The sequence below is a fragment of the Coenobita brevimanus genome, chromosome 111 (assembly GCF_032717465.1).
Source record: "Coenobita brevimanus isolate Jiangsu-jjx chromosome 111, ASM3271746v2, whole genome shotgun sequence".
Taxonomy (NCBI): domain Eukaryota; kingdom Metazoa; phylum Arthropoda; class Malacostraca; order Decapoda; family Coenobitidae; genus Coenobita; species Coenobita brevimanus.
Window position 1 is genome coordinate 12,513,845 of NC_137064.1, and position 23,959 is coordinate 12,537,803.

The window sequence follows — 23,959 nt, forward strand, 5'->3', positions numbered from 1 at the left end:
TCCCCCTTTGCTGAACTTTTTCAGTGTCTCAGTAACACAGAGAGTAGGCCAGCATGCTTTCTAAAACAAGTTTCTCTATCAACACCAAACTACATGCACAGTACACACTACACTTGCTTTCCCAAAAGTCAAACAAATTATGGCATTATCTCTAAACAAAGCCTCAGAGTCCCCGGGGGGGGGGGGTGAGAACCCCGCCATCCGTCCCTATCCCGGTGATGACTCGAGCTGCCTGGAACCATTGTCTGATTCACTTCTTCTTCATTTCTGCAACATACGCAGCCTTTTCTTTAACTTTCGCTCTGTTGAGCACCACCTCTCCTCTTCTAAACCTCACCTTCTTTTCCTAACTGAGACTCAGCTGTCTGAGGCAACTGAGAGCAAACTCTTTTCTGTATCCTCCTACTTTCTCTATACTAACTTCAAAGCCAAAAGTGGATGTTGTGTACACATACGGAACGACTTATCTTCCTCTTGTGTTCCTGAACTTGATTCTTCTGAATTCTCTGCACTCTGGCTTTGGCTTTCCTGTCATTCTCTGACTAAATATATCTGCACTGTTTACTTATCCCCTGATTCTACTGACTATGAGAAATTCTTTGACTATCTTACTTCCATGATGGAACACATTCTATCCATTTCTACTTTCTTTGAAATCTCCATTCTAGGAGATTTCAATGTTCACCACCACCTTTGGCTCTCCTCTCCTTCACTGATCCACCTGGTGAACAAGCCTACATTTTTTCTAACCTTAATTACCTAGAGCAGCTTGTACAGCACCCTACCCATATCCCTGACCGCCTTGGATTGAGCTCCAACATACTTGACCTCTTCCTTACAACTAATCCTTCTGCTTACACTGCTAATTTTTCCTCTCCCTTGGGCTCCTCTGATCACAACCTTATTACCTTAACCTGTCCTATTGCTCCGGTACGGCCTGTGGACCCTCCAAGGAAAAATCGACTGTGGCACTTTGGAGCTCCAGATAGGGAGGTCCTCAGGCAGTACTACTTTCATTTCCATGGAATGATTATTGCTTCCATGGCCGGGAGCCATCTAAGTGTGCCTTGCACGTAACGGAGGTTATTCTCTCGGGCATGGAAGCATACATTCCCTTCTCATATCCTTTGACTAATGTAAGAAAGCCTTGGTTTAATCACGCTTGTTCTACTGCTGTCTGCAACAAGGAGAGGGCCCATAAAAAGTACCAGAGCCAACCCACCCAAGAATCATATCTTTTTTATGTTTCTGCCCAGAATCGTGCTAAGTCTGTTCTTCGCTCTGTAAAAATAATTTCATCCATACTAAAAGCTCTCAACTCTCCAACTCGAATTCTTCCCGCTCCTTCTGGCACCTTGCCAAAAACCTTTCTACCAACTTTACCTCATCATCCTTCCCTCCTCTTTTCTATGATGGTTCTGTAGCTATTTCTTCTACTGATAAAGCAGATCTCTTTGCTCAGACTCTCTCCTCCAATTCCACCTTAGACGATTCTGTTGCTGTTCCTCCATCAATTCCCCCCTCAGACTTCCTCATGGCTGACATTAGAATTTCTTCAGGTGATGTATTTTCTGCCATCACAGGCCTCGATACTAACAAGGCATATGGGCCTGATGGAGTCCCTCCTGTTGTCCTCAAGAAGTGTGCTTCTGTGCTTACACCCTGCCTAGGTAAACTCTTTCGCCTTTGTCTGTCAACTTGTACCTTTCCTTCTTGCTGGAAGTTCGCTCTCATTCAGCCAGTCCCAAAGAAGGGTGACCATTCCCAACCCTCTAACTATCGTCCAATTGCTTAAACATCCTGTATTTCAAAAGTTTTCGAGTCAATTCTTAATATAAAAAAAAATTAAAGCGTCTTTCCTATCACAACCTTCTTTTTGATCGTCAGTATGGGTTTCGTCAGGGACACTCCACTGGCGATCTTCTCACCTACCTTTCAGACTCCTGATCATCCTCCTTTTGGGACTTGCGAAAGCTTTGCCATTGCACTTGACATCTCAGAGGCTTTCGATCGAGTCTGGCACAACTATTTAATTTCCAAACTGCCCTCTTACGGTTTCTATCCTTCCATCTGTGCCTTTATCTATAGCTTCCTTTCTGGTCGTTCTATAGCCACTGTTGTAGACGGCCATCGTTCGTCTCCTAGATATATCAACAGAGGTGTTCCTTAGGGCTCTGTCATATCACAAACTCTCTTCCTCTTATTCATCAATGACTTCTTAAACTGTACATCTAACCCTATCCACTCGTAAGCTGATGACTCAACCCTTCACCTTTCCATTTGGTTCCCAGAATGCCCATCTCAGCAGTTACTTGAACAAACAAGGGATGAGGCTATGACACACCTAATGTATTACTTGGCCCGTATCTCTGACTGGGGTAAAAATAATCTTGTTTTTAATGCATCAAAAACTCAGTTCTTACACCTATCAACCTGACAAAATCTTCCACGGGAGTAGCAACTAATTTTTAATAATATTCAGCTTAATCTTGCATCATCAAACTTGCTTGGGGTTTCATTCACTTGGGACTTGTCTTGGAAAGATCATATTACATCTCTTGTAATATATGCTTCCAAGCGATTAGTTGTGCTAGGCCGACTCCGTGCCTTTTTTACCCCTGCACGGTTGTTGACTTTATACACGGGTTTTATCCGCCCCTGTGTAGAGTACAACTGTCATGTGTGGAGAGGCTCCCCAAATACAGCTCTTCTCAATAGGGTGGAGTCAAAGGCTTTTCGCCTCATTAACTCTCCTCCTCTTACTGGCTCCTTTCAACCTCTGTCTCTTTGCCGCACTGTTGGATCTTTATGTCTTTTCTGTCGCTACTACAATGGTCATTGTTCCTCTGAACTGTCTGCTTGCATCCCTCCACCTCTACGATGGCCGTATGGCACCCGTCTAACAGCAAACTCTCATCCCTTTTCTGTCCAACTCTCTAATGCAAGAGTTAACCATTACTCCCAGTCCTTCATTTATGCAACAGATTAGCTCTGGAACTGTCTCCCTCTGTCTGTATTTCCTGCTAGCTATGATCTCCAGTCTTTCAAATGCAGTGTGTCCAGGCATTTCGATATGATCGGATCTTGAATATGGATCTCTCATGTTTTTTGTTTTGTTTTTCTCTTGGAGGGAACAGTTTTGCTGGCTCGTGGCTTTTGGTTTCTTCTTCCTAGCACACACACACACACACACACACACACACACACACACACACACACACACACACACACACACACACACACACACACATATATATATATATATATATATATATATATATATATATATATATATATAAATATATATATATATATATATGTGTGTGTGTGTGTGTGTGTGTGTGTGTGTATATAGATATAGATATAGATATATAGATATATAGATACATATAAATTACGAATGATACAGTTAGTACAATGATGTATTCATTTTATTGCTGGGACTGAGGGGGAGGGGAGTTGTAATCCTCTCATTCTCCTCCTTTGGCAAAACCAATTGAAAGTGGTATGAATTAGAAGCCGGAAACCCCTCTTGCTTTTCCAGAATAGGAATGTAACAATCCCAAATCCTTAATAGTTATATTGTTATTTATTGTGCTCCTTTTACAATACAAGGTGGATGGTGGGTGGGTAAAGCAGAACTCAGAAGGTTGCTTTTCCTTTCATTTTCATGCCTCCTCAGGGCCAAGAAATTGGCAGTTCATCTCCACATCCTGCGTAAACATTAAAATTTGACGTCGATCATTGTTCCCACCAGATAATTTGGAAAACATGAAGCTGGGCGCAAAAAAAAAAAAAAAAAAAAAAAAAAAAAATACGGAGTAATCCGTTGATCCCCCAAAGCGACCATTCCATGACAACCACTGTCAGTATAGGGTGGAAATGGAGAACTACCTGGTCCTGTAATTATTTTCCAAAGCTTCGCCCTTGAACCCCCCGTACTTTTCCCAAACCGACCAGATAAGTCAGATACCACAAGTTGAAGATAGAGTTTGGTCATATTATACTAACACCACTAAATAGCGTCTAAAGTATATGGCAGTTTTTTTATTTTTTTTTATTAAAAAAACAGCGGACTGTGTATAGACGGATTATCATGTCATGAAACTGGGCCAGACAAACTGAATACAGTTTAGTGGTTCTATGAATTTTGGTGGGAAATTTACAACCCAAATCAACCGTCTAATCTGACAACACTTGGTCATGAGCTAAGCTGAAAGGGGTTAAGTATCGTTGTTAAGCGATAACAAACCGAATTCTGTTATTGATATTAACTCAATATGGCACTGTACCCAAGTCAAATTTAAAGTAATTATGAAGTATTCCCATGTGAGATTATGCCATTCTTTGCAACCTCCCGACATAGAAACGTTCTTCTTATCCACGAACAAAAGTGAAGTCCGTATTTATAATGAAAATAACTTCCAAATGAAAATCTGTAGATTAAGCTTGTTTTTCAAATGAAATCTGACAATCTGAAAATACAGTATCCAAAGATTCTGTAGATCTACAGAAAAATTTGTATATCTGGCAACACTGACGTGGATAATGATGATACTTTTCTATGGTCAAGGACATAAAAATCTATTTATTCTTTTGCGAAGCTCTGCTTTTCGTATTCAGCCAAAGTTACCTTTCAATGCACAAAAGAATCAGGCGTGTGTGTGTGTGTGTGTGTGTGTGTGTGTGTGTGTGTGTGTGTGTGTGTGTGTGTGTGTGTGTGTGTGTGTGTGTGTGAGTAGTACAAAACTGCCCAGGACTACGCACGCATAGTCCTGGGCACTTTGTAATGGGCATCCCCCCTCCCCCCTCCCCCCCATGCATAGTCCTGGACATGCCCTCAGGCAAACCCCTAGTTCAACCCCTGCCCACGATCATGCACGCTTAGTCCTGGGCAGGGGTTGTACTGGGAATCCCCCCCCCCCCCACAATTATGTAGTATTGGGCATGCCCTCAAGCAATCCCCTAGTTCAACCCATGCCCAGGACTACGCACGCATAGTTCTGGGCACGGGTTGTCCATGGGGACCCCCCCCCCCCCGCCCCCGATTATTAGCTCACATATGCCCTGTCCAAGTCTCCACAAAATGAGTGTTTTAATCACGAGAGCACACACACACATCCACCTCCTACTGTGGCTGGTGGGTAAGTGACTGAGGGGAAGCTCGACTTCAAGTGAGTGAGTGGCCTTGACCAACTTTCATAGGCGAGCAACTCTCTCTCTCTCTCTCTCTCTCTCTCTCTCTCTCTCTCTCTCTCGTGTTGCATCCGATATGATTTCGCCAAACCGATATATTGTTGATATTATATTTTTTCCGGTACAGAACCGATACCGATATTTACTGTCGATATCAGGGTATCGGGTATTGACTGAAGAAATTTTAACATGATTTTTACTGAGGATTTCGTCCCCCTCCCCTTACTTCTCCCCTTCCTCCGCCCCCTTCCCCATCCCCCTCCTTCTTCCTCCTCACCCTGCCCGCAAGCAATTCCCTCAATCCTCCCTCCTCTCCCACTCAAATTTTAGGCCGCAACCTCCTGTCCATAGTTACGCAGGCCACACCTCCCCCATCCCCCGTCCAAATCTACGCAAGCTGAAAATGTTTAATCATGAGAGCACACACGTCCACCTGTACAGTAGCAACTGGCTAAATGACGAAGGGAAGGAGAGACCAAGGTGAGTGCTTGACCAACTTTCATTTCCGGGTAGTTTTCACCTACCGAAATAATCAACAAAAATATTCGTTTCCAGGATGTTTTACCTGACCTTGACCGTGGTAGAATACTTTCCCCAAGGCGAATATACGGATAAAAAAAAGTAAGGCGTAGTATATCTCTCTCTCTCTCTCTCTCTTCATTCTGTTTTCTAATTTCTACTTATTCTCTACAGTTACATTCACTCTATGGCTACAGTAGCGGTAACTACAATGAACACCACCACCACCATTACTTGATTTAAGAAACGTCTTTTCACAGTTATATATGACAAATTAATAAAGGTTTTGTTCTGGTGTGCGTCGTCACCATCTTTCTAGAACTTGGGCAAAGCAAGAACAAACGTAAAGGACACACACACACATACACACACACACACACACACACACACAATCGTAAACTTAGTCATAAATTGCTTAGTTTTGTGTATCAATTCCTTGATATGATGTGGAGAAATATTGAACCTAAAAGGTCGGATTTGCGGAGCTTGCACACTTTAGTGGCTTGATTAGGTTATGTTTACAGAGAGCTGGTAAGATAGGTCAAAGATGTTTACAGATATTTACAAGTGATGATTCATTTATGACACAATGGCTGTAAAAGGGTAACATGCTGTGGATAGGATAAAGGATACTATGCTGAGTGGCACAGGAGATTTCGTAACGCCTCCTGCCTAGCGATTTATGCTGAACATAACACTTCAGTATCGACTGTATGTTACTTATGCATACACCGTCGAGATAATAACTATACTGACAGCATACACGAGAATGGTAAGATGTTATAGCAAACTAGATTGCTGAGGAGAAGATTGTGCGAATCATCCGTTGCCATCTAGAATATGGCCTAAAATGATGAGCGGTTCCCAGTAATGATGATGATAACAGCGTTCGAATAAGTAACGTAGAAATGTTTAAAAAATGAGATTGGAGGATGTGGAAATGGTGATGATGATGGTAATGATGACAAGTCGTCGATTAGGTAGTGAGTTATTGGTGAAGGGCAGAAGCGAGAGAGATAGGGTGGTGGTGATGATGATGATGATGATGATGATGGTGATGGTGATGATGATGATGATGGTGATGATGATGATGATGATGATGTGCAGTTAAACTAATCAGCATTTTCAGTCGTTAAAGAAGAGATATGGGAGACGTTGAATATACTGATGATGATGATGATGATGCGCATTTAGGTTACGAGGTCAGTCGTAGAGAAATGGGAGACGTTAGGTATGATAAAGATGATGTTGACTTTTTACATTAGGTGATATATTACTGAAGACGGCCAAAGAAAGGCGAGATGATGGATGAGGGTTTTCTTCGACTGAGCACAACAGTAATTCGATGACAGGGGAAGGCGGAGTACAGTAGATTCTCTCTCTCTCTCTCTCTTGCTACCACGAGTAGTGTTGTAACTGATACGATCAGCCGAAACCATCTATCACTGATACTTGCATTTTTCCGATTCAGAACCGATACCGATACTTACTGCTGATACCAGAATATTGGATATGGGCGGAAGAAACATTAATTGTTTCGGTCATTGTTTTGTCCTGATTCTGTGTGAAAGAGTGTTATTCCCTTGACACTGTTTTGCAGCCTAACAGTCTTACTCAGAATCATTAAATGTTCATAATAAGTGGGAGAGAGAGAGAGAGAGAGAGAGAGAGAGAGAGAAGTATAGCTGAAGGCCAAAAGCAGCAAGTTGAGAGTGAGGTGTACAGTGTGCGTGTACTGGTGGTGTGTAAGTGTGATGGCCGTGTGGGTTTATGTACAATACATAAATAGTGTACACTGGCTGGCAAAGTAAGCAGGAAATGCCAGCACATATTTGTTATTGTATCTAATCTAATATACTATAGCAGTAGCCGTTTGTGTGTGTGTGTGTGTATTTTGGGCAGCCGAAACAACACATGCAAATCGCACCAAAATTAGCACAAAAATCGCAAAAAATTCGCTGATGTGAAAAAACTTGGTCCCATCACGATTGAAAAACTTTAACCATATTTAATGAGCGATCACATTTTGACCCAAAAACGCTACTCCCGGCGCCCGGCATGGGATCTCTGCAGAATCTTTTGCCCAGGGGTAGGGCTAAGATATACTATAGGCCTAGCAGTAGCCGTGTGTCTGTGTGTGTATTTCGGACTTACAGTCGAACAACTTGGGTTCCATTCCCGAAGCTGCAAATAACACGATCAGTTGGTTAGCTGCAAAAAATCTAAGTGACAACGTTAGACTAGAACAGTACATAAACGCGAGAGCCCTCCGCAGGAGAAAGTGCGAGGGGGCCCGAAGGGTCCACGGGCACTTGTACTTTATCTAGTCGTAATAGTCAGTTTTCTCACTGGAGTCTAAATAAGATGTTATTTGCTGCATATAATAAGGAGGAAGACAACAGACTGTAGCAATAAGAGTACAGTGACTCTGAGACGTGGGATGAACGACATTTGGCATCTTTGTTGAAGCTCAGCATAAACAGTGAAACAATACTTGATGGAAAAAGTTACATGCAGATCTTGCCTAGGCTTCTTCATTACTATGCTATACATACAGTGTTTGCAATTTGGTACTTGTGTGTGTGTGTGTGTGTGTGTGTGTGTGTGTGTAAGTACATGGATAGACAGACAGTTAAATGATACCGTGTACACAAAGAAAAGACAGTAAATCGAAGGGTGTGTACGTCTTTTGATGATGTGTATATATGGTCGATCGTGTGTAAGCTACTAATCTTTGTGGACGTTAGCCCAGATTCGAGCGTCAACTCAGGACGAATATTTAGCATGGCTGAAGGGGTGAAACAAAGCGTTGCTCTCTTTAACCTCTACACCGCGGGCATGTTTACCGATGTTTTGAGTGTGCCGCGGGGTTATTCGGGCTCTGACAGACTCTCAAAAAATATTTGCCAAAAATCAGTTATTAGTCCTAGAATATTAAAATTACATATGCTTATGGCACATACCTTCAGCTTTCTCCTGGAATGTTTGTTGAGCCTTCGTCGTTACTTTAGGACTTGTGGAGACCTCTGAAGTTGGGTAACGAAGTCTCCACTTTACACTTCCCGACAACCCGTAATATGATTACCACAGCCAGATATTAACACTATAAGCACTACTCTATGATTTTCAAGTAGCTTGGGATCCATACTCCAAAAAAAAAACACTGTGAAAGCAATGAAAATTATGAGCGCGTCTGACCGCCGCACTTGCGCTAGTTCGCTCTTGGTACTCTGTCATTTATTATTTATAAAAACCCTCACACTTTATATTTCTATTACTATATAACACTTATATATATCTACAGTCTTCATCCATAAGTTTCCTTCAGTAGTATTAGTTTATTGTTACTGTAGGGATTCAATTTCTTTCAGTAAAATACGTAGCATTCACTTTCTCGTCCTGTATACTAGCATTGAGAGTGAATGTCACTTTCATCTTCACTCTCATAACTCATAGTATTCAGACATGCTATAGTGAAACTTTCACTTTCATTACTCCTAGGGTATATACTCGTATTCTTATAATACTACTCATTTACATTTCTATTTACGTTCTCTATTTTCCATCCATCCATCCATTGCCAGACGCCATGTATCCCAAACGGGGTGGTCAAGGGCTTAGAGTTAATTGTTTTACAGGGAGGGGCACTAATCCTCCACCAACCCCACTTGACACGTAGGGTTCTCTATTTTATTTACGTTATTTACATTTCTATTTTATTTACACTGTGTTATGCACTGTCACTTGAAGTAACTTATAAAACTATTTTCCATTGTTCACGCATATTTACATTTCTATTTTATTTACACTGTGTTATGCACTGTCACTTGAAGTAACTTATAAAACTATTTTCCATTGTTCACGCATATTTACATTCATTACTTTCACTTGCTGTTTACACATTATTTACACATTATTTACAATTCCACTTGCACTGTTTTACTCAATTTACAATTCCACTTGCACTGTTTTACTCAATAGAAAGATTGTAATCACTCTTTTATCAATTGTCAGCCCTTTACCTCTTTCCACACAAGGTTTAGTAGGGGGTAAAGGTCACAGGGCCCTTTGCATGGGGGTGAAAAAGGCCCTGAAGTCAGCAAGAGGATGAGCCGTACCTCCTCTTTGGAAGATGAGAGAGAACTGATAAAGGAGGGCCGGCCCGGGTAGAGGCCTACTTAGGGGATATTCAGTACTACCAACGTAGCTCTTGAAACAGCTATGTATTTCACTGAAATGATTGGCAGGAAATCTAGACAATACATTATAAATTAGGTAGTTCCAGGTGAATGTAAATATCACTTAGGCTTCTCCTTTCCCTCCTTATATGTATATTTATTACGAAAATAGATTATATGGCATATTTCAAGGGGAAAAAATCAGCGAAAATTAGCGAACGAGTGCACGTGAGGTGTTGTCAGGTGATAATTAGCCAATTCCAGGTGTATGGCACTCTCACTTACCTTATTTCTTTCTTGTATATATTATTTGGTATAAGAATAGGGCATAGGGCTTATTTCAATGGATGAAATCAGTGAAAAATTCCAGGGAAGATTTACTTAGTGTAGCACGGCCGGGCAGGCGAGAGGATAGGGTAATGGAGGGGGGATAGGGAGGGGAGTCAAGAACGGGGAGAAATGGCTAAATTGTCAACAATGGTTGGGAGTACAGATGAGATTAGGAGTGCTGACTAGTGTTGGACATTGGCAGTACTGATAGATGATACAAGCCCCCACTTGGAAGTCCGGGTGAATTCAAAATAACACAGAATCACAAAAGCGACACCCCGCGGTATGATCCCTTGCTCCCAAGCGTCACGAAAGTGATGCCCCGCGGTTAAGGGGTTAACCACAGAACCCTTAATGTTTAGTTTTTCAAAGTAAACAAGATATACTTGACTGAAGCCTGTAGTGTAAAGTGAGTCACTACAGTAGCCACATATGTGGTTGGCATACACTGAACTTAGACATGTATTCTTTTTTTCATGGAAAGTGGCTTTAATCAGGATATAAATGAGGGTCAGTCTTTGACTACTAGTGTGTTAATCCAATATCAGCAATGAAAACAGGTGTATTTTTTTTCCACTATGCACTAACTCTCGGCTGGTCTGACCTGAATTGGCTAGTGATCAAAATATTACGTACTGTGGGTCACAAAAGTATCAGGATGCTCAGGGGTCCAATGCCTACCGAAAACATTCGAAAAACTGCTTGCATTAGCAATGTCACATTTTTGGATGAACAGTGCTTATATAAACATACAATTTGCTATATGTTTGCATAAGGATATTGTTAATTGACGATATATGACACTGCCTACCAGCTTGTGGTAGGTCGGATACTAATATTTCACTGACCTTCGTCCTGTGGTCCAAAATGTTTCATGCATATTGTGCACCGATACCTTTGTGACCCATAGCATGTTTAAATACGAATGTTGTTTATTTCTATGGCTAATGGCCGGTTGGCCAAGATTTTACATGTGGTATGGAACTTTAAAGTAAAAATGTTTCATTATATGGTAATGACCAGAAGCTTATATGTGTTATGCGTTTCATATGTCGTTAACTCTAGACAGGTAACCTTCATCCCGTGGTGACCATTAGGTAACCTGCGGTGGAACCAACCTCATGTAGGAAAAAAAAAAATGTGGAAAAAGTTCATGTTCATTTATTATTGTAAAAAAATGCAGGAATAAACTTTCACCTTTATACTATGTTTTACTCCTAAAAACTTTATGAACTGATTTATGAAAACAATTTTGAAAATTAGTTTTAAAAACTTTTCTTGAAAATTCTATAAATATTTAGAAATTAAAATTTTTCTAAGATGAAGCTGAGGTAGGTCCAACACCTTATGTGGCACAGATAGATGAAGGTTGGAACATCTTGTAGCCCAGAGCACAACCCCCATGGACACACAGCAAGTTCTGGAGAGGAAGCCAAAATAGACCTAAAATTTTTACCAAGTAATTTTAGGTGAAAGGAACGCAGTGAAAGATCAGGAAAATGGTAGTGTGGAGGAGGAATGGCAGTTGTTTAAGAGTGTTGTGGTGGGGGATGCGGAAGAGGTGTGTGGTGTGAGACTTGTGGGTGGTGGTGTAAGAAATGGAAGTGAATGGTGGTGCGAGTAAGTAAGTATGGCTGTGGCTGAGAAGAGACGTACATATGAAGTGTAGCTGCAGAGGAAGGATGAGGTGTCATATGAGAGGCAAGGGAAAAGAGGAATAGGGCGAGAAGGGCTGTGCGTGATGCTAAAGTGGCAGCAGATGAGAGGTGGGGTAGGCGGCTGACTGAGAATTTTCAACAGAATAAGAAACTGTTCTGGAAGGAGGTGAAAAGGGTGCAAAAGGGAGAGTCTGGAAAGGAAGAGCGAGTAAAAGCAGAGGCTGGAAGGATGTTGAGATGGATGAAGTAAGGAAGAGATGGGCAAAGTATTTTGAAAGACTGTTAAATGTACAGGAGGAAAGGGTGGCTGAGATTGTGGCGGATGGAAGGGTGCAAGGAATAAATGTGCTGGGAGAGTTGAATGATTCTTTGATCACGATGGAGGAAGTGCAGAAGGCAGTAAAGGAGATGAAAAAAAGGAAAGCTGCAGGTATGGATGGGTGTGCTGTGGAATGCCTGAAGGGTGGTGGAGCGACTATTGATGACTGGTTAGTAATATTATTGAATGTGTGCTTCGTGAAAGGTATGGTGCCAATTGACTGGGCAAGTGCTTGTGTGGTCCCGTTGTGTAAAGGCAAGGGTGATAAGTATGAATGTACTAGCTTTAGGGGTATAAGTCTGTTGAGTGTTGTAAGTAAGGTGTGTGGTAGAATGTTACTTAAGAGAGTTAGAGAGGGTACAGAGGGAGTGATTGGTGATGAGCAGTGTGGCTTTAGGAGAGGGAGGGGATGCATGGATCAGGTGTTCGCTGCGAGACAAGTGTGTGAAACGTATTTAGCCAAAGGCAAGGATGTGTTTTGGGCATTCATGGATTTAGAGAAAGAGTATGATAGAATTGATAGGGAGGCTTTGTGGACTGTTTTAAGATTGTATGAACTTGATGGTAGGTTACTAAAAGGGGTGAAAAGTTTTTATGTAAATAGTAGAGCGTGTGTAAGAGTGGGAAATGCTGTGAGTGATTGGTTTCCCGTGAGAGTGGGGCTGCAGCAGGGATGTGATGTCGCCTTGGTTGTTTAATATTTATATGGATGGTGCTGTAAGGGAGGTGAATGCAAAAGTTTTAGGTGGAGGTCTGAGTCTGGGCAAGTGCTTGTGTGGTCCCGTTGTATAAAGGCAAGGGTGATAAGTATGAATGTACTAGCTTTAGGGGTATAAGTCTGTTGAGTGTTGTAGGTAAAGTGTATGGTAGAGTGTTAATTATGAGAGTTAGAGAGGGTACAGAGGGAGTGATTGGTGATGAGCAGTGTGGCTTTAGGAGAGGGACGGGATGCGTGGATCAGGTGTTCGCTGTGAGACAAGTGTGTGAAAAGTATTTAGTGAAAGGCAAGGATGTGTTTTGGGCATTCATGGATTTAGAGAAAGAGTATGATAGAATTGATAGGGAAGCTTTGTGGACTGTTTTAAGATTGTATGAACTTGATGGTAGGTTACTAAAAGGGGTTAAAAGTTTTTATGTAAATAGTAGAGCGTGTGTAAGAGTGGGAAATGCTGTGAGTGATTGGTTTCCCGTGACAGTAGGGCTGCAGCAGGGATGTGATGTCGCCTTGGTTGTTTAATATTTATATGGATGGTGTTGTAAGGGAGGTGAATGCAAAAGTTTTAGGTGGAGGTCTGAGTCTGGTGAATGTTGATGGTAGAGAGTGGAATCTGAAGCAGCTGCTGTTTCCAGATGATACTGCACTGGTGGCTGATTCAGAGGAAAGACTGAGACAGTTGGTAGATGAGTTTCGAAGGGTGTGTGAAAGGAGGAAATTGAAAGTAAATGAGAATAAGAATAAAGTGTTGAAGTGTATGAGGTCGGTAGATGGTAGGGGGATGAATATAGTTTTGAATGGTGAGTTGCTTGAGGAGGTAGTGTTTTAAGTATTTAGGGTCACATGTTGCTGTGGATGGAAGAATAGATGCAGAAGTGAAGTTTAGGATGAATGAAGTAGGAAAGGTGCTGGGAGGAATGAAAAAAGTGTTTAGATGACGTTCGCTTAGAATGGATGTAAAGAGAAGGCTGTAGGAGGGTGTTGTGGTACCGACTGCATTATAGGGGGCTGAAACATGGAATATGGGTGTAGCAGAGAGGAAAAGTTTGAATGTAATGGAGATGAGGTGTCTGTGGAGTATGTGTGGAGTGATATGGATCGAGTGCGAAATGATGAAGTGCGAAGGAGAACTGGAGTTGTTCGGGATATGGCTGATCGACTTGAGCAGAGGGTGTTGCGATGGTTTTGGCATATGGAGAGAATGGATAATGAGCGATTGGTGAAAAAGATAACTAGAGCTGATGTGAGAGGTGTAAGGCTGAGAGGGAGACCACGAATAGGATGGATGGACAGTGTGAAGAGAGCGTTGGATGCGAGAGGGATGTCTGTTGAGTAAGGAAGAGTGGCTATGTGTGAGAGAAATAAGTGGAGAGAAATTGTGAATGAATAAATGATGATGCAGCCGTGAGGGGATATTCTCCCTCATTTGGTCTGATCAGCTGATCAGGTCAGGTGTGGGTATAGGGATGGGTCTATTATGATGTGGCAGGGGTAATCCAACTCTGCTGTCGGGCCCTGCTATGGATGTCACTGATTGCACTGCGCAGTTGACCCTCATGCGGTGTGGTGTGGTGAGGATCTGTCCCTTCTTCCCTTTGTGGCTAAGATGCGAATGAATATATTTGAATAGATGAGTGAATGGCGAGTGTGTCGTCCTGTCTCGGCTACCTCCCTTTCCTTGGAGGAAGCAGCCTAGGTATATAGATAGAATTTTAGGCATTTTTAGATTCCTTACTGTGCATCCTTGGGGGTTGTGCTCTGGGCTGCAAGAGGTTCCAACTTTCACATATCTGTGCCACATAAGAGGTTTGACCTACCTCAGCTTCAACTTAGAAAATTTTAATTTTCAAAATATTTGATTTTCAAAAAAAAAAAAAATTAGTATTTTCATAATTCAGTTCATAAAGGTTTTAGGAGCAGAAAATTATATAAATGTGAAAGTTTATTCCTGTATTTTTTTACATTAATAACTGTACAAGAACAATTTTTCCACGTTTTTTTTTCCTTCGTGGGGTTAATTCCACTCCAGGTTACCTGATGGGTCAATGCGGCCTGAAGGTTACCTACATTCACTAGTCGTTCACTGTACAGGAGCCCCAACATCTCTGACACAATAATTAGTCTATTAAGTAGTAATTTTCAATTTATGTTTCACAAAAAAATAATAATTTCATAAAATCAAAGTACAGTATGTCAGTAAATGTAAAAAGTCACTGTATAGGTAACCTGGGGTAGTTTCTACTCCAGCACTGCCATTGGGGCCCAATATCTATGGAACCTCTGGAGAGTGCAACTTGACCTCCCCCCCCACATTGATGTTTGGACGAACAATGAAGCTACTGAGAAGCCCAGGCCGGGGTAAGGCATGGCGTCGGTAGGGCAAGCGAAAACATGATTTCCTGGGGTAGAAAATACCCCAGAATACCTATCTAAGGTTAAATCACCATGATCTGGCTTAGATTTAGAAGCTGTTATGTGTTTACTGTTTGTCTTATGAATTAAGTGTTCCGTACTTTTAGGGGACCAAAGTTATGGTATGTGCTTTATGCTTCCCATTACTTTGCTCAGTTATCATTTTGTAGCTTCTTTATAATAAAAATCCAAATATAAAAACTAAAGGAATTTTTATTTGATGTAATTTGATATATTAATATATTTTTTAAGATCGAAGGAAGGCAACGATAATTAAATTGTTTATTATCTAATCGCATGCATTTTACTGAATACTCCCCCAGTATCCCTGCTTGTCGTAAAAGGTGACTAAAAGGGTTGGCGGAGGGTTAGTGCCCCTACCCGGAAAACAACTTACTAAAAAAACAAACAATAAGCCTCGGACAAGGACTGACCAAACGATGACGACCAAGGACTGGACAAAGGACATGGTTATCAGAACTTGGAATGTAAGGGGAGCGAATGATGAGGTGAAAGAGAGAGAGATTGTCCAGGTGCTTCAGGGTGCGAAAGTGGATGTATGTGGAATAACTGAAACTAAATGGAGAGGAGAAAGTGTGAGAGAATGGGAGTATGGATGGGGTATATGTGCAGGAGTAGGTGAGAATGAGAGGGCAAAGGAAGGAGTATGTATAGTTGTGAGTAAAAGATGGAAGAGGAGCATAAGACAGTATGGATCAGCTGGGTCAAGGATTGTGTGGGTAAAGTTGAAAGTTGGAATACAAATGTGGGCGATTGTGTGTGTGTATGCGCCAACGCAAGATCGTGCTAGAAGAGAGAGAGAAGAGTTCTGGACAAATGTAGAAGTGTGCATGGAAAAGTTTGGAAGGAATGAGAGAGTGTTTTTTGATTGGTGATATGAATGGTAAAGCTGGGAATGTGAAGGTGGATGGAATAGTTGGTGAGTGGGGTGTGCCTGCTGAGATAGATGAGAATGGGAGTGCGTTAGTGGACATTTGTGCTGGGAGGGGGTTGGTGATAGCCAATACCCTCTTCAGGCATAAAATGATCCACAGGTATACATGGCGAGTGATGAGAAGGGTGAGTGGTGAACTGAATGAAAGGAAGGCAATGATTGATTATGTGTGTGTGGATGAAAGGATGCGAAGATGTGTAATGGATGCAAGAGTTTATAGAGGATGGGGGAGTGGACTTTCTGACCACTACTTGGTGGTGGCCAGAATTAGAATTCAAGCAAGATGGAGGAATAAAAGAAGGGAAAGACGAGAGGAAGGAGTAGTTGCTAGGAGAGTGGAAAGGTTACAAGAGGATGAGAAAAAGGCTGAGTATAAGAGAGAAGTGGAGGAACGATTGGGCAAATATGAATTGGAGCAGATGGGAGACGTGGAAGGTGTGTGTAGGATATTTACAGAAGAAATATATGCAGCATGTGATGTAGTGTGTGGAAGGAAGAGAAGACGGGGGGGGGGGTGCAAGGAACAGCGTGGTGGATTGAAGAGGTGAAACAGGCTATGGCACAAAAGAAGAAAGCATACAATGAATGGATGAGAAATAGGGGCGTGGAAGAAGTTGAGAGGCGGAAGAGAGAGTTATATGTAGGAAGAAAGAGAGAGGTGAAACGATTAGTAAGAGAGAGTAAGAAGAGAGTGGAAGGAATTTGAGTGTAAAGTGGAGGGACTGTAAGAAAATGTTCTGGAAAGAGGTGAAAAGAGTAAGACAGGGTGGAAGTGAAGTTAGCAGGGGAGTGAAAGATAAAAATGGTAGATTACTAGTGGAGAAGGGAGAAAAAGTGAGCAGATGGAGAGAACACTTTAAGGAATTGTTGAACGTAGGGGATGGAAGTAATGCGAGTATAAGTGGCTGGGGAATGGCTGGGAGAAAGAGGGAGGTGAGAAGACAGGAAGAAATCAATAGGATAGAAGTTGTGGAAGCAATGAAGAAAGTTAAATTGGGGAAAGACCCAGGAATTGATGGAGTGTGTGGTGAAATGCTGAAGCATGGGGGAGAGATAGTAGTAGAATGGATGTGGAAGATGTGCAGATTGGCCTGGCAGGAAGGTACAGTCCCGGAGGATTGGAAGTCAGGTATAATTATTCCCTTGTACAAAGGAAAAGGGGAAAAAGAAGCGTGTGGTAATCATAGGGGCATTTGTCTTCTTAGTATAATAGGAAAAGTGTATGGTAGGATACTTATTGACAGAGTTAGAGAAAGAAGAGAGAAATTAGTTGGAGAAGAACAGGGAGGCTTTAGGAAGGGAAGAGATTGTGTAGATCAGATATTCATTCTTAGATCTTTAGTGGAAAAGTTTTTAGAGAAGGGAAAGAAGTTGTATGCGGCTTTCATGGATTTGGAGAAAGCATATGACAGGGTGGATAGACAAGGATTGTGGAAAGTGTTAAGAATATATGGAGTAGATGGGAAGTTGTTGAATGCTGTGAAGAGTATGTACGATGGTGCAAAGGCTGCAGTGCGTGTGGATGGTGAACTAAGTGAATTTTTCTCTTTGAAAGTTGGGTTGAAACAGGGATGTGTCATCTCTCCATGGTTGTTCAATCTGTACATGGATGGGGTAATAAAAGAGGTACAAGGTAGGGTAGTGGATGTTGGAGTGGCGCTGGTGAGAGAGGATAGTGTTTGGAAACTCCCTGTACTGTTGTTTGCAGATGATACTGTGTTGTTGAGTGAAGATGAAGGGGAGCTGCAAGGCTTGGTGGATGAGTTTGGGAAAGTGTGTAAGAAACGGAATCTAAAGGTGAATGTAGGGAAGAGTAAAGTGATGGTCTTTGAGAGAGGTGAAGTCAGTGAATGTACAGCGAGGTCGGATGGTGAGGAATTGAAATGTGAGTACGTTTAAGTACTTGGGTAGTGTGATGAGTAAGGATGGAAATTTGGAGGGTGAAGTGCTTGAAAGGGTACAGCAGGGAAGAAAGGTTGCTGGTTCTTTGAAAGCAGTGATAAGAAACAGGGAAGTGAGCATGGAAGTGAAAAAGTCACTACATGACAGTATTGTGATACCAACTCTAACGTACGGAAGTAAAGCTTGGACGTTGTTGGAAGGACACAAGTCAAGAGTGAGAGCAGTGGAAATGAGTTATTTAAGAGGAGCCTGTGGAGTCACATGGAGAGACAGGCTGACGAATGAGGATATAAGGGAGCGTTGTGGTGTTGATGTGGATGTGATAGGAAGCGTTATGAGGAACACACTGAGGTGGTTTGGCCATGTGGAGAGGATGGAGGGTGAAAGACTGACGAAGAGAGTGTGCGTGAGTGAGGTGGAGGGGGGAAGAGGGAGGGGAACGCCGAGAATGAGATGGAGGGTTGGGGTGGAGAGGTATATGAGAGAGGGGAGTGTAAGTTAGGAGCAGGGCAGTGAAATGGCGGGGGACAGGGCGACTTGGAGGCGATTTGTTTGTGGCCACCCCAAACGGGATTGAGGCGTCTGGCAATAGATAGATAGATAGATTGACAGAAAAAATAATGAAAAGAAACCCTTTTCTGCTCACAGCTCTTGTGCCATCGAATGTAGACTTTAAGGTTAAATCATATAACCCGATGGAACACCGCCAGTGTGTGTGTGTGTGTGTGTGTGTGTGTGTGTGTGTGACAAGTTCATACAAGTCTGCCACTGTTTCTTAACAGAAGACCGTTTTCTAGGTAATTGTGTTGCACTTCATTCTAACAAGTGATATAATAGTATGATTTAAATATTGCGTATGTTTTAGTTCAAGCATTTTATCATTTAAAAGTCATTAGACTGTGGGATACGACCGTATCTCTGAAACATAATCATCATTTCACCGTTACTTCACACTTACAGTGGTAGAGAAATTAGTGCTACAGTCTAGGGTCATTAGGTAAAACAAGCATTTATGTATTTTTCATGTTTCTCAGCGGATCAGGATACGAATCCGGTAATCGGATAATTTTTCTCTACCGATACTGATACCGATATTAGTCGATTTTTGGCTGTCGATTTATGGCACAAACCAGCAACCGATTTTATTTAACTTTTGACAGACCTTTAGCAGCGAAAAGGTTACTGAAAGCTATAGTCAACTCTTCCAGGTCGAAAAATCTGTTGACAGTTTACAAAAATAGTTTGACGGAAGCAGTAATAGAATTATTGAAGTGAAATGGTTGAGATTATTTGTGACGGTCATTTATTCCCACAAGGAATGTAAACTGATGAGATGAAATTGTGGGAGTGTTTGATGATGATGATGATGATGATGCTTTTAATATTCCTGAAAAAATGCTTGTAGTAAAACAGTCGAAGGAGAATGGTGAAGGATGCGAGGTAATAATGACTTTGTGTGTGTGTGTGTGTGTGTGTGTGTGTGTGTGTGTGTGTGTGTGTGTGTGTTTAGCAAGGATGTAATTGCCTAGGAAGGTTAGAAAAGGTGAAGGACGGAGTAGAGAATTTTGTAGTATTAACTGAGCACGTTTTATCCTAGACTGGGGCTAAAGTATAGCATCTGCTGAACAATACTCTTCAGTGTGTTATTTTGATTAACTTCTGGCATTTTGTGGGAACTGTGTCTCATGTGCCAGTTTCACTAACATTTCCTTGTGTTAAATGAGTGAATTTTCCATGTGCCATTTTCACTAACTTTTCCTTATATTAACTGAGTGAATATATTACTTTTTTATTAACTGTAGTCTGGTATAGCCTTTGTCTTGTCTTGTTCTCCATGCGTTGCTTCTTCAGTAATTTATCCACAAACTCATGTCTGTGATATATGAAGGGAGGACTATATTAAAATCAGTTATTTAGGTTGTATGTTGTCTTTTGCGATACAGGGTAGATGGATATATCATGCAGTATTAGCTTTTTATGACTAGCTTTGGACTAGTGTTACTTCGTATTGTGTGTGTGTGTGTGTGTGTGTGTGTGTGTGTGTGTGTGTGTGTGTGTTGCTCCATCTTTAGCTATTTTTATTCCATAACTATTTTCTGTGATACGTGAGTGATTAGATTACTTCACGAAATGCTGTGGACTGTTATACCTAAGTATTGCATTGTATGGTGTATGCTATTTCCTCCATGGCATTTTCACTTGCTCTCCTGTGATATAATTATGATGTAGCTGTATTAGCTTTTCATTGGTTAGCTTATGATTGGTTAGCTCTGTATTAGCTTTGTGTGATGTATAATATTTCTGTCGTTAGTGTATTACTAATTCTCCCCTTTATGATGAATTGTATTATACAGAGTGGCCTTGGATTAGCTCTGTTCTAGCCTTGTGTGGTGTTCCTTTTGTAGCCATTATAGGAACATTTTTTTGCTAAAAAATAAATAGCTTTGATTTGAGAAGCCTTGTCCTGCTCTTGTGTGGTATGTGTTGCTTGTTAAGGTTTTTTGATCTTGAATTTGGCTTTCTGTTATCTTGCCTGCCTTCCTGTCTGTCCCCCCCCCCCCATCTTCTTTTACTATTCACAGCCCATCTTTTCCTCAGTTATATAAGTACACATCATAGGTGATGACGTTACCGCTATCATCAGGCTGCTTTTCTCTCTCTCTCTCTCTCTCTCTCTCTCTCTCTCTCTCTCTCTCTCTCTCTCTCTCTCTCTCCTACTTTTTACACTTGTTGGAGTTGTGGTCCCCAACTACTACATGGCTACCCACCTCTCTCTCTCTCTCTCTCTCTCTCTCTCTCTCTCTCTCTTGTTATCAAACTGTCACCAACATGTCCTACTGTTTACCTCTCAGAAAAGTACGTATTCATTGGCGTTGACGTGGCCACCAACTACTACATCCGTGACCTGCCGCTCAAGGATGCGTGTCGTGTGAAGGAGCTCCCCGGTAGCTACCTCAAGGGCGGCGTTGCTATTGGTCTCCAGCACCACTCGCCATTCAGAGGCATCTTCGATTTCAGGTGTGTTCCGACTCTGGTAATCCCATCACTACGAAGTCGCCTTAGTTTTGCTGCTGCCTCCAGACAGTTTAGTCAGCTTATGACATGAATTGTCAGCAGATGTGCTAGATATCGGCCTGATTAACTCTATTCGGGGGCTAAGCTAGTGGAAAAGAAAATGGCGAGTAGCAACAAGAAAATCAATTATAAATCGATCATTGGACTGAAGATGTAAAGTGCCTCTGTGATGTGCTGCTGAAGGATTCTTGCCAAGCAAGTCAAACTTTCATACACTTGCGGCAACAAAAACACCTACGTTTAACCACGGTAGTAAAATGGTCAGAAATTTTCAATTACTTCATTGCTAAGGTGGGTTTTGTAGCTTATTCTTGGTACCTACATACTATTTTCTTCTCCTCAGGCGAGATTTTAATTAAATGGAAGGGATGGATGCAGCCTTCGTTAACCTCTACAGTAAAAGAGATATTTATTTTTTAAGCTAAATAAAATCGCCCTAAGGAAGCAAGCATTTAAAAGAAAAGATGTACTCATGTTGAGAGGGCAAGCTAAGATGCAACAGTAGTGAACGGGTTAAAGTGACCCTCTTAGGTGCCAGAAGCTTTAACCCTTTACTCCAATAACGAGCACTCAAAGACTGCAGTACCCACGTACCCATCAGTTGGTCTAGTGAACGAACACTTAACCCTGTGACCTTGACCTTCAAATGATTGCCATAAAAATCGAATCCCTCCTCTGATTTAAAATTCAGATCAGAATTGTCCAAATTTTACTTATTGTTTTTTACTTTAACCGTAGACCTTTGCCTGGGACCTTGGCGTAATTGATTGTTTTCAAAGGCAAATTAATTTATTTTCACCCAGCCCTGAACCCTTCCACAAAGGTTGGTCTAAATTGGATAAAACTTTTAAGTTGACTTTGTCATGTGACCTTTATGTTTGACATTGTTCTGTAAAACAATAGGTCAGTAGGTCAGTCCCTTGCCTGACCCTCAACACTTTCACCAAGTCTGGTCCAAATCAGTTCAAAATTGCTATTTTGTTCTGCTTCGACCTTGACCTTTGATCCCAAAACTCCCTCAACCCCAACTCTTCCACAAAGTTTCATATAAACTGGATATACATTGTTAAAAGTTGATTTTGTCATGTGACCTTTATCTTTGACCTTACCCTGTTGCGTGGATTTGATTGCTATCAAAAATTTCGTTTATTCTCGCCTTACCCCGAGCCCTTCTACAAAGAAAGGTTTAAATTGGATAACTGTTGATGTTGACCTTGCCAAGTGACCTTGGCTTTTGACCTATTGTTCTCAAAAACTGTAAATCAACATTTTGGCTGACCCAGCCAGTTTGATCCAAACAGGATAACAGGTGTTTTAGTTATTTTGTTGCAACATTGACATGCTGATCGAACTTTGACCTTCCCTTGTGACGTTGACCATAGAATGATTGTTCTAAAAAACGATTCACTCCTTTATTGTCTTAACCTCAACTATTTCACAAAGTTTGGTTTTAACTGGGTAGAATCTGTTTAAGTTTATTTTGCTAGGTCAGATCTGACTCTAGCCATATGATATTTTCATTTGTCCCATTGTACTTTTAAACTGTAGGTTACTTCCATCGCTGGCCCTCAGTTTTTCTCCCAAGTATGGTAACGACAGGATGATTTTTTTTTTAAATATTATTTTCACACACACACACACACACACACACACACACACACACACACACACACACACACACACGCACGAGCACACACACACACACACACACACACACACACACACACACACACACACACACACACACACACACACACACACAGTAAAACAATACCAGCTCTTATTCCTCGAGCGTGGGTAAAATTAATAAGAAAAAAAAAAATAATAATGATAATAATAATAATAATAATAATAATAATAACAGTAATATTAAAAATAATAATAATGATAATAATAATATGGGAAGTCATCATCATCATCATCCGGACCTCCTTTCCCATCCTAGGGCAGGGTGAGGAGTATCAACGTCCAGACAGCCCCAAGTTTGCCCAGTCCAATGGGCCATGCATCGATTCACTCATCATACAAGTCCCCGAAATCCTGGTCCTATTTGATACGCAAAAAAAAAAAAAAAAAAAAAAAAAAAAAAAACTTTCACCACATTCTGTAGGGTCACTTAACCGTATCTGATGGAGTCAATCCGAAGGCTGTCACATTAAAAACGGGTGCCAAATCCCTCATGAACTTCTCAACATTCATCCAGCCAGTTCGATCTCTTGTCAGTCCCATAGCCTCACCGACTTCCATACCACTCTTCCTCATACACTCATCCACCCTATCCCTCCACCTTCACCTTGGTTTACCTCGCCTTCTCCCTCCATCAAATTCACACATATATACCTTTTTCACCAATCTGTTGTTATCCATTCCTACCACATGACCATACCATCTCAGTACACTCTTCGATTCTGGTGTCCACAGACTTCCTCACATCGCATCGTTCACGAATCACATTATTTCGAATCCTGTCCACTCTTTGCACTCCACATACATTCCTCAGAAGTCCCATCTCCATTGCAGTCACTTTTGACTTTATATTTTCATGCCACACCATAGTCTCACATCCATAAAGTTGGCATTAATACTCACTAAATATATCTGCGCTGTTTACTTATCCCCAGATTCTACTGACTAAAAAAAATTCTTTGACTATCGTACTTCTACAATGGAACACATTCTATCTATTTCTCCTTTCTCTGA

At 41.5% G+C, this 23,959-nt stretch overlaps 1 protein-coding gene across 1 annotated transcript in view; it reads left to right on the forward strand.

The window, feature by feature from the left end:
- Positions 1–23,959, forward strand: part of LOC145417820 (glutamate receptor-like) — a 276,977-nt gene that overhangs the window by 238,411 nt on the left and 14,607 nt on the right. Inside the window, exon 7 of the mRNA XM_080286443.1 lies at positions 21,037–21,202. Coding sequence (XP_080142569.1) covers positions 21,037–21,202 — 166 coding nt within the window. The remainder of the gene's footprint in view (positions 1–21,036; positions 21,203–23,959) is intronic.